The sequence below is a fragment of the Typopeltis vanoorti genome, chromosome 5 (genome assembly GCF_054136105.1).
Source record: "Typopeltis vanoorti isolate ZY-2024b chromosome 5, IOZ_Tvanoo_1.0, whole genome shotgun sequence".
In the NCBI taxonomy this organism is placed as follows: domain Eukaryota; kingdom Metazoa; phylum Arthropoda; class Arachnida; order Uropygi; family Thelyphonidae; genus Typopeltis; species Typopeltis vanoorti.
In genome coordinates, this window is record NC_143553.1 from 51,631,458 (window position 1) to 51,643,901 (window position 12,444).

Genomic DNA, 12,444 nt, shown 5'->3' on the forward strand with positions numbered 1-12,444 from the left:
TGTTGTGGGTGACATGACTGTAAATGAGTTCAAGGTGAAGTATGATAGATACTGTGTGAATGTTGAATAGTTGTTCTTGATATGATGTTGGGCCTCCCTCGACGAGTCTAAGGACTCCTTGGAGCTGCCCGTAATACTACTACTACTACTACTACTACTAATGATAATAATATTGTCGCTGACATTGGCGAAGTCTGTTTCATAGTAATGTAGGTAATCTTTAATCAATTTTATTTAGAAAAACTCCAAAACTTCTCTCACAACTAGCAACTTTCAGCAGTTTTGAGGAAAATTCGCAGTAGTATTACAATATTTGGAAATGGATTCTCGAGATTGTATTTTAGAATTAACTGCAAAGGTTCAAAGTGTCACCCGAGTGCTGACCCCCCCCCCCCCCAGCTACATCACTGAGGCATTACCAGAATATTGCATGAGATCTGAACTATTGTTTCAGGAATAAAGGAAAATTATAATTTGCATTAGCTTGGTATAGTAGATTCTCATCTCTCAGTTTGAGTTAGGAAGTGGACAAACTCAGCACCTATGAGAATATTTATTTTTATTGAAATTTTGCGGGGAAATACGATAGTGGTTTCTTAAAAATAGGGAGTTATCAATTATATTTCCCCAATTTTAAAAATGGCGTCTGCTGTTGATGTACCGGTACGACCCCCACGAAACATTAAAGGGCCAAAGGAATCGGTGGGTTTTTGTTTATCTGTGATAATATTCCGAAAGAAATAATGTTTAATTGAATGCTATTTGAGTTTGCATACAGGTTTCGGTATTAGCATTATACATACTTTCTCTATTTCCTCCCCATTCCCCATTAAATTGACGAATACTATTGAACGCTATATCCTCTCATCTAAATCATTTTGAAAATACAAATGTCATGTATCATGCACGTTATTTTTTTTTTAATCGGAATACATTAAGATATTTGGATATAGTGGAAAGTTTATTATTGTCATTATCTGACTTCAATGGAATCGGACAGTGACATCGCGTGAGGTTTCGCACATCATATCCTCCTAAAAAAAAAAAAAAAAAATTGCACTCACTGTCTCATCGCTCACGACACTTTTATCGAGTGCATTCCAATCAGTCACCTACCACTCTTCACGCAGAAAACCCACCCCCTCCTCGGCTTATATCTTATACAGCTTCTGATGATAGTCTCTTGTTCTCTACCCATTCTATGAAAAATCTTATCAAGATTAATAGCCCCCTTACCGACATATATGCCTTAGTCATGTCCATCTGCTATCTACTAGACTGTAGTTTGCATTCCCTCAGTCAGTCTTCATACTCAACAATGCAGATAACATCTTAGTGAACTGTTTCTGGACCCTTTCAAGCATCTCTTCATCCTGTCGAAAATCAGGGGACCAAATCTTTGCACAGAAATCCACATTTTCTCTGATCAAAGCATTTTACAATGGAATCATAACTCATACAATGTCTCCATATCGTTGCTATATAATCTGCTATACTTTCCTCACAATTTTAGTGCCCTATCTATTATTATCTCCTCCACCTCCTCTAAGATTCCCCCCCCCCCTTTACACCCAGTTGGTCTCTGATTTTTTATCCAGTTTGTCCTCAATTAATTTTTTCATCTAAACTGATGATTTATTACTTTTCTGTTTTTATTGCTTGTGTGGTTACTTGTTTTTATTATATTTCATGCACACATGAACCCATACAACAGGAACCAGCAAATAAACAAACCAAAAATGTATTTTGGTTTTTATTTATTTATTTCCAGTAGATCTGCATGAGGTGTAAACATTGTGGGCTAGAAAATTATGTTCAAGAAAGAGAAAGTGAAATATGAAAGTAGATTGATGAAGGTAGGCCAAAGAAAATATAAGGAAATTTTGCTTGGTGATGAGCAAGATTAAGAATAATTACTGAGGATGATACTGGTGGATGTTTATGATAGTAGGATGATTATTACAAAGGATGTAGTGGAATTATTTAATGGACCTTTTTGTTAGTAAATATCAGACTGGTTTTATGCAACACTAAGGGAGGCAAATGATAGAGGTACTAGAAGTAAAGGAAGCAGTGATGTATCTAGCACTGATGTTGTTAGATGTCAAGATTGTGGGAATGAATTATGTATCACTATATGTTTTAAGGAATGCTTGAGCTCGTAGTGAGGAAGGGTTCCTCAATTTGAGACTTAGCCATTTATCTAAATTGTAATCTGTATTGTTTAAAGAAAAAAAAATGGTACAGTATGGTGAAATGTCATGCTAGCTGGAGTGTTGCCTGGTTAAACAAGGCCTCCATGCTGTTTTTAAGTCAGGAAATAAGGGTTAATCAGTCTTTGTTTTGGTAACACCAAGAAGGCTAAAATAGTAGAGATTCTCTTAATCACTGACTTTAAGATGTTATTTAGGAGATAGTGATCAGGGAAAGAAGAAGTAGCTGTAATATTCAACACTAAACTTGAAGATATACTACTCAAATAGCAGGCAATTTCAAGTAGAGTGATATGGGCAAATTTCAAAATGAGAGGATTTAGACAAGACAGTTAATTATGCCCATAGTCTTACTATCTCTACTACTAAGTAAGAAGTAGAGGGATTTTTTGATTTTTTTAAGATGCAGCTGACAAGCAAAATGAAAACTATGTCAGAGATCAGACTTGAAAATGAATTCCAAACATACAGAAATGTTTGGGAAAATTTGAAGAAATAATGCTGGGAACACTAGTAGGTATCTGCGACATGGCCTTTCTCATTAATATCATGTTCCAAAAAAAAACAAAAAAAAAAAACATCAGTGTATTATGTTCACATGGAGAGAATGACAAGAAATAAGAAAATTATTTTTGATACTGATATTTTCAGATAGGGTTAAGATACAAATACAAGAGTATTCAGAGGATTTAAGATAGGATGCAATTTCTGTTTAGTTTTAAAAATGATAAAATGAATATCACAGTGAAAATAAAAATGTATGAAAATTTTATAAAGAAACAATGTTAAGTAGCTTTTAGATGTGAACTGAACTATACACTCAAATATACAAATATTATTGGTAAAAAGATGAAAGCATTTGAAAACAACAATTAAACCTTGGAGCCAGTGGAAATATAAAAAAATCTCGATTGATTTAGCCAGGATACGTATGTGATGAGGAAGGGTTTTTCAAAGGCTGGTCTGGTTGGCTGAGTGATTAGTGTATCTGCTCTCAAGCCAAAAGGCTGAGGATTCATATCCTGCATTGGGCTTGAATGTTTGTGATTGTCTTTCACCTTCATACAACTATATACATTCTCCCATGAAGGAGTGAGTCAACATGTGAAAAGTAAACCCTACTGATTAATCAGCAGATCCTGCATAAAGCGGAACATAATGCTGGGAAAAAGAAGAAGGTATGTGGTGAAATATGTGGTGAAATATTTCAGATAGAAAAATCTGAAATTCATAGTGAACTCAAGAAGAAAAAGAGGCAGTCCTGGAAAAAGAAGATATCATATTGCAGTTCCTAGCAAGTAAGTTAGCAAATGCCTTGAAGAATTCAGAGAAAAATATAAGAATTGTATGTGCAAAAGTAGGTAAACAGAAAAGTGTGTTCCAAAACTAACAGTCATACTATATCATCTGTACATACTTCTGTGCTCACCTGATATCTACCTACAGCACAGTGGCAAGCATATAATCATCAGCCCATTCCAAAAAATGAGGCGGTCTTAAATCAAACCACTTACTAATTGTCCTTGACTCGGTTTTCTTTGAAATAACGAAGGCCATTAATGGTGAACTCACCACTAAATTACTGACTGTTTTTTAGATTTTCGTCGTTCTAGATCCTAAACAGATCTCTTAGTTTATGTCATATGATTAACACATTCCATGGAAAGGTTGGGAGAAACATATGCTGTTACTCTTGATATTTTCATTCGGTCAAGCCTCACATAGAGGCCTGTTCAGAAAATTGTTATCCTATAGTCTGACTTCCATAATTTATAACTGATAAGCAGCAGAAGTGTCCCTGGGTTCTGTACTTTCACTAGAAAGAAACAGAGCATGGGGTTGATGGATGTAGGAGTGTCTCTGAGCTCTTTTCTCTTATACCTTTTTTTTCATATCCCCATTCTCTCCTCCTATATATATATATATGTGTATGTGTGTGTTAAAAATACCAAGCTATTTTAAATCTGGTTTTACTCCATTTTCCCAAGTAAGCAAACAGACAAACAAGTCAAGTTTGCGCCTGCACGTATTAGAAGTCTAACTGACCCTCAAAGTAGTGCAAGACCAAGGCAGCTCTTGGTAAAAGTAGAATAAGCTCTGATCACTAATCTTAACATTTACCCTTAATGCAAAGCACATCGCCTGGAGGAGATATATGATGTTTTGTATTAAAGGCAAGGGGCCACTACCCAGACTGGTTTCGACCTTTATTGAGGTGTATTTAAGTAAAGACCTCTCTCTAAAAATTAGGACGATCCCTAGACCACTCCATAGTGACCGAAAGACCGTCCAACTCAGCGTTATTCCACTCAATGACAGGCTCACCCCATCATCGGGAAGAACTTCTCAGCGTTGGCTCTACCCAGTGGCAGGCTCACCCCACCACCAGCCAAAGCCATAATCTCAGCGGTGGCCCTACTCAGAGATAGGCAGAAACATATCCCCAAGCAGAGCCTCTCAAAGCCAGCCCTCATCAGTGGGAGCCAGGCTAGAAATACCAAGAATTTAGTAATACAGAGCTTATAAGTATTTTACCAGAACAAGTTACCATAAGGTGTTTTAACCTTATTAATAAAAATCTCAGGAGGAGATATAAATGTAGAAAGTATTTTACCTTGGGTATAATAAATGTTAAAAATACCAAGCTATTTTAAACCTGGTTTTACTCCATTTTCCCAAGTAAGCAAGCAGACAAACAAGTCAAGTTTGCGCCTGCACGTATTGGAAGTCTAACTGACCCTCAAAATAGTGCAAGACCAAGGCAGCTCTTGGTAAAAGTAGAATAAGCTCTGATCACTAATCTTAATATTTACCCTTAATGCAAAGCACATCTCCTGGAGGAGATGTATGATGTTTTGTATTAAAGGCAAGAGGCCACTACCCAGACCGGTTTCGACCTTTATTGAGGTCTCATCAGTTTGAGCCAGGCTAGAAATACCAAGAATTTTGCATTTATATCTCCTGAGATTTTTATTTAATAAGGTTAAAACACCTTATGGTAACTTGTTCTGGTAAAATACTTATAAACTCTGTATTACTAAATTCTTGGTATTTCTAGCCTGGCTCCCACTGATGAGACCTCAATAAAGGTCGAAACCAGTCTGGGTAGTGGCCCCCCCCCCTTGCTTTTAATACAAAACATCATACATCTCCTCCAGGAGATGTGCTTTGCATTAGGGGTAAATATTAAGATTAGTGATAAGAGCTTATTCTACTTTTACCAAGAGTTGCCTTGGTCTTGCACTACTTTGAGGGTCAGTTAGACTTCCAATACATGCACGCGCAAACTTGACTTGGTTGTCTGTTTGCTTACTTGGGAAAATGGAGTAAAACCAGGTTTAAAATAGCTTGGTATTTTTAACATTTATTATACCCAAGGTAAAATACTTTCTACATATATATATATATATATATATATATGATCTCTCTCTCTCACACACTATTCAGTGTTTTGACAGTGATTGTCTGCTTTATTCCTTTTACTCATCTGACAAACTTTCCAGTTTGGTTTGATTTTATTTGGAATGATGGTGACTTAAGCAACTAAAAGGTTAGTATATTATGTTGTTAATTACATATGTTCTCCTGCCAGTATGACTGCTTTGCAGGATAAGCAGTGTAGCTCCAAGCTTCATGATCTACAAACCAATGCCTTCTACATCTGTTCCCTAAGTCTTTCTCACAAATTCTTCTTGTTCATCCTTAAGACTGGTTGAGTCCCTCATGGATAAGAGCCTTCCATCCTTCTCTGTCCAAAGTAAGCTCTTCCATATGTTAACTGCATATGAAAGAACTTACTTTAGAGCCCTTAGAACTGTATTCAGCTTTGAAAACTGAGGAATTTCAAACATTTCTAAGGAATTTATGACATGTCAATTTTGGCCTTCTCCTTGGTCTTATGCCTTCTGTAGTGCCCTCAGAACCAAGCAAGGAAGTCTCACACACAGTCTTGGACAAATCAGTGGAGTTGATAATTTTTACTGTGTTAATAGGGATATTCAAAATCTTGTAGCACTATTTATAATTTTCAGTTCTGTTTATTTTCGTGAAGCATTTCATTTCAAATGCCAACAGTTTTTTCTCTGCTTTTTTTTAAGGTTCAGATTTCTGCTCTATAGAGAGAAGTTGGTAGTATTATACTTTATAATTTTATTTTTAAAATTGTAGAAATTTTGTTTTTCAAATTTAAAGTTTATTTATTGTTGACCATGCTATGGAGAGTCCATGTTTTATTGTTATTATTATTATTATTCGTGATGACATCTCCAAGGAGTCCGAAGACTCATCGCGGAAGGACACCTATTATACAACTATCTCCACCACTACACCGAACCTCTACTACCAATCATCTCCATCAACACCATCCACTGCCCACCACAACTAGTATTTTTTGTCTGTAAATTGCATGAAGTAATGAAGTGCCAATTTTTCATATGCAGGATGAAAAACTCGAGTTTCTGGGAGAAGAAACCCTGCTACCTTCATATGAGATCAGCTAACTCACCTTTGATTGAAAAAGTCTACATAAAGATTCCTCCCGTCATGACGAGAATCGAACCTAGGCCTATTCCAGTCGAAGGGTGCAATGTACTGTCGTTACGTTTATATTCAATTATATATTTATATCCAATTTATATTCAGTTTTTTTATTTAGTTGTCCATCAGCTTTTGTTATATTTGTTCTCTTCAACCATACTGGTATACAGTATTCTGCAGCTGAATAGACAAGGCTTAAATATGTGGTTCGAAGAATTTGCTGAAATGCCACCCAAGTTGTTCCATTGAGCTTATGTATTATGTCTTTCTTGTTCTTATCTTATTATCAGCATTCTTTAGGTGTGTATGCTTTATATGAAAAGGTTTTATTTAGTGGCATCCCATATCCATGGACTGCAGGGTATGCTGAAGTTCTACACCACTGAAAATCTCATATTTACCATTCTAGAATTTAAATGGAAATAGTAGCAGATTTCTGTTTAGACAGCATTAAGGTATCATCTCCATTTCCCAAGTTACTATGTTTATTATTAATAATATTATTTGCCAGCCTGGTTGGTCGAGTGGTTAGCATATCTGCTCTCCAGCCGAAAGGCTGCGGATTCGAATCCCACCGTGGGCATGGATGTTTGCGATTGTGAAAATACTAGTGGTGATGATGGTCGGCAGTAGATGGCATTAGTGTAGATGATGAAAGTAGTTGCGGTTCATTGTAGTTGGTGGATTGAGTGGTGGAGATGGAGAGTTGTAGAGTAGGTGCCCTCCCTCGATGAGTGTTTGGACTCCATGGAGGTGTTATGTAATAATAATAATAATAATTAGTATTGTAAGACCTCTAGGGAATTCAAGAACTTATCACAGGAGTTCACATCACACAACCAACTATCTGCACTATTAATTCTACAGATACTGTATCACTATTCACCATCTGCACACTATAGCATTTGACTAATGGTGTTTTTGTCTGTTAATTCCATGTTGTTCTCTAGTCAGTTTGCTTATCTGAGATGAAAAACCCGAGTTTCTGTGAGAAGAAACAAACGCTTGTTATCTCCCTTTACAATAAGCTAACTCACCTTCGATTAAAAAAAAAAACATATAAAAATTCCTTTTGTCTTGGTGAGAATTGAACTTCATTTTTTTTTTCTAATTGTGGGGTACAGTGTCCTATTGTTCTTTCTTTTAGTATTACTTCCAAGTTTCCATGGAGTCCAAAGACTCATCGTGAGAGGTCAAATACTTACAGATTCTCAGTGAGGATTTTTTTTTTCTCTCTCTATTAGTAGTATAATTATTATGCACTGCCATTGCTTTAACATCTGTGTATGCAATTTTTTCAAAATTAAATTGAAGCAGATATTATATGCAGTGGCCAACACTGAACAGGAGTCTGTTATTCAGCTTTCTGAGTATACTGTGAAGATTATTCATGAATATTTAAAACACTTTGTTTGGCATCAATTCACATGGACAATGCCAACAACAGGACTTTGAGAACTAAACCTGTAGAAGATTATGCTATGCCACCTGAATAACACGATTAGTCAGTTATGGTATTCATGACTGTTAGTAGAGTTACTGAGACTAAATAGTACAGGTATTTTATTTTTTCAGAAGAGTTCCAATGACAATTAGATGTTTTATAATCTTATTGCTGTTTCTCTTCACTTAAAAAAAAAATAATAATAAATAAAAAAAAAAACTCATTTTACTTTTGGGTTTTGAGAATAGCTGATAACAGGATTCATTGTTTAACTACATGTTTTAAGAGAATATTCCATGGGGTTAATGATAGCCTTAATCAGAAACAATCCTCTTCTGTACTGAGTTAAGCATTTTAAGGATAGTCAGCTATGGACATCACTCCCAAATGTGAGAACAGTATTTAATGGTTGTTCCCAGTCATGATTTGTGTAGAGTTAGTACAGTTCAGTGGTAAAGTAACATCTTTAGTGAAAGACAGAACCTAATTTTTTTGGATTATTATGATGCTTTTGGCATAACCATATTTGTAATACAGTCATCCCTCGACTTACGTCTGGGTTCCGTTCCATCTGGCAGGATGTAAATCGAATTGGACGTAAGTCGATACATTAAATCAACAGAGTTATAGGGATTAGGGACTTAACCGTAATACGTATACTGTCATTTTAATTTTTAAACCTTATTATAAAACTGTACTGTGTGTTATTGCCACTATTCCAATGTGATTTGCTTATTCCTCTTCTTCTTTTCATCATTAATTTATGTATAGCAAGCAAATGCATCATGTACTTTTGTTTCTACTAATAAGTAGCATTCAACATTAGGGTCCCTGTCTTTAGCAATTTTGAGACGTCGCTAACTGCAAAGAACATTTCTGCAAGATCCTTCACTGTAAATTGTTTAACTACCTCTCCCTGTTTCTCTTTTCCCTCTTTTTTTTTCTCATTTTTCCCTCTTCTGCAACAGTTGTTCCTCCAGTTCAACCAATTTTTCGTTGGTCAACTCTTCATGGGAACTTTCTATGAGTTGAATAATGTCGTCATCATTCACTTCGAGTTTCAGATTGTTTGCTAGACCTACTACTACAAACTTCCAAAATCATGCACAAACCTTTTTAATGTCTTTTTCCATATGCCACTTATACATTGAGAGGTCACTTTGTCCCAAGCCACAGCAATATTTTTAATAGCATGATAAATATTGAATGCTTTCCAGAATTACATGAGAATCTGGTCATTTCCTTCAGTGGCAGAAATGGCTTGTGAAAAAGTTGTCCATAGATAATAAGCCTTAAACACTGCAAGAATTCCCTGATCCATCGGTTGGATCAATGAATAGTGTTTGAAGGGAGAAACATGACCTTGAACTTAGTGAAGATCACCGCTATAACACATACAAGACGGATGACCTGGAGCATTATCTAGAATTAATAAAATTTTAAATGCTACATTTTATTTCACACAATAGCTTTTTATTTCACTCGCATAACAGTTGATTAACCACCTTACCTTATGGATCAGATACGCATCTTCATATGCTTCAATGTAATATCAATGGTATTATAATTTTGATGTGCACTTTGCATCCATGATAACCTTGACATCTATAGACGTCTTGGCTTGATAGCATGATTAAGGCATCTGCAAACAATATTTGAGTCATCCACGACTTCTTATTGTTCTGATAATGAACTGGGAGTATGCTTCCTAATGTTTTTGAAGATTCGTGGATTCTAACTGTGCCATATTACAAATGATTTCAGTTTATATCCAACCACATTATCCGTAACAGAATCATAATATGAGCATTAAGAGCTTTGAAACTAAGTATAGATTTTAGCTTTTTGTGGATGAATGTCTGCTTGGGCATTTTTTTCCGAAAAAAGGATGTCTCATCCATATTAAATATTTGCTGTGGCAAATAATTTTCCTCCATAATAATTTTACCCAATTTTTCCACAAACTCCTTGGCAACCTTCTTAGCACTTGCAGATTCCCATACATTTTCATATTATGCAGCGCAAAACACTGCTTGAATCTTATGAACCAACCAGAAGAAGCGCTGAATTCGTAGACATAATCGGGTCCTGCTTTCTCTTTCAACATGTTGAAGAGATTTAGCGGTTATAGTCGCAGTGCCAAGGGGTATGTGCTTTTGGTTCAGGTCCTCTATATATAGCTGAAAATGTTATTTATTCCGTTATGGGATCAAGACGTATCTTCGAAAGGACGTAACTCAAATGGACGTAAGTCGAGGGATGATTGTATATTTATTCAGAGAGATTTGAGGTGAGAATAATTCCAAGAAAGAAATCTCATGTTTAGAGATTAATAGTTTTTCAATTACTTTTAAAAGAACTGAAATGAGTGAAACTAGACAGACAGTAATTAGTTTGTTGCACTTCTTAGCAATAAGTTGAATATGGGCTTCCAGGCTGCAGAAGGTGTATCACCTAAGTATTTTAGCAAGAAGGTAGTCGAAATATAATTTCGACTACCTTCTTTTTCAAATAAGAAGAAAAAGACTTAGTCTTTTTCTTCTTATTTGATTCATCTGTTGGAACATCATCTTTACTGTACAGTATAAATCAACAAATGATAATAAATAATTCTTATATTATTATAATACTTTCAAGTATATTAATAATAAGGTTACATAATACAACCATATATTTAATAACTATAAGGTTATCAGAGGCGTATATTCTTTATGTGCTAGGTGTGCAGCAATAGCAATATCATGATATTATATTTTTGCATTTATTCCTGTTAAAGGCTCACCTAATTGTTTCCTGGCTTTGCATGATTCCTAAAATTAAACACAATATATAAATGCTTCATGAGGACACTTTTTGACATCTAAACATTGCATCACATTCATGTTAATAGCCCTGGTGTGCAGTCACAAATATGGACACCTTTGAGCCCTTTGAACAGACGTACAGATTGTGCAGCCGGTCAAATTCTTAGCATTTCAGTGGTTTTTAAGACACTCAGAAGGTGAGCCATGGTGTGTCCGCGCTGAGACAATAGCATCCAGAAATCAGTGACTGTGATTGGTTATTGTGTCAGTCACTAATTGAACGTTGTCATTTTTTCAAGAGTTACTGTTTTTATTTTCTGAGTAAAGTGTAAAGTTTGTATTTATTATCCTACAATTAATTGTATTGCACTGATTAAGATAGGTGCTATGCACTCTTAAAACTTTCATACATCGATAAAAATGCAATCATACAGTCAAATTGACATGAATTTTGTAGCATTGGTTGCCTAAGCCACACTATCGCACACCCAACCTAAATGGACACTCGACACCACTGAAGGTTATCTATATTATTATATATATATAATAATAATGAGGTGATACACCTTTTTGCTATTTGTATTTATGGAAAATATGTGACTTCTTCGATTTTACTTCAACCTTGGTAATCCCTTCTGGGTCTGGCTCCTACTGATGAGATCTCAGTAAAGGTTGAAACTGATCTGGGTAGTGGTCCTTCCCATGCAGAGCATTATATATGTTCAAAAGAATTATGGGATAACTAAAGCAATCATTGAGAGGTCATTAGTCCTCTCAATGATTGTTTTCTTATGCTTGGATAAGGGATTAAACAAGAATATAATTTCTTGGCAAGTTTAATTTGAATTTTGGATGTGCTCCAAAACTGATTTATAGTTTACTGGCATCTGTTACAGATTTTGATATAAACAAAAAAAGATTTCAATAAAAGTTAACTGCAATATATTAGATTTTTTTTTTCTTGTACAGCCTTGGCAAAGTTCTTGGAGAACCCGATGCATAAACTTTATTTTCTTATGCTTGGATAAGGGATTAAACAAGAATATAATTTCTTGGCAAGTTTAATTTAAATTTTGGATGTGCTCCAAAACTGATTATAGTTTACTAGCATCTGTTACAGATTTTGATATAAGCAAAAAAAGATTTCAATGAAAGATGTTGAAAATTTATTTATCACTAGGTTAGACTATAATAGATTTAGTTTAATCCTTTATCCCAGTGAGAGCAAACAAAGTTTGCGCCTGAAAATATCTTCAGGACTAAATATAGTGTTGTACTATCTTATCCAGTAAGTAGTGCAACACCAAGGCAACTCGTGGCAAAGGTGGAGCAAGCTACCAGGCACTTCTAACCCAGTATCTCCCATAATGCAAAACACATTTCCTATGTGGATATGTATACTGTTATGCATTAAATGTATACTGTTATGCATTAAAGGGATTGGCCA

General features: G+C 35.3%; 1 protein-coding gene across 1 annotated transcript in view; it reads left to right on the forward strand.

Moving 5' to 3' along the window:
* The first annotated feature begins 639 nt into the window (after positions 1 to 639).
* Sec8 (exocyst complex component secretory 8) overlaps positions 640 to 12,444 on the forward strand; it is a 519,950-nt gene continuing 508,145 nt past the window's right edge. Inside the window, exon 1 of the mRNA XM_090392988.1 lies at positions 640 to 702. Within this exon, the coding sequence (XP_090249114.1) occupies positions 640 to 702 (63 nt within the window). The remainder of the gene's footprint in view (positions 703 to 12,444) is intronic.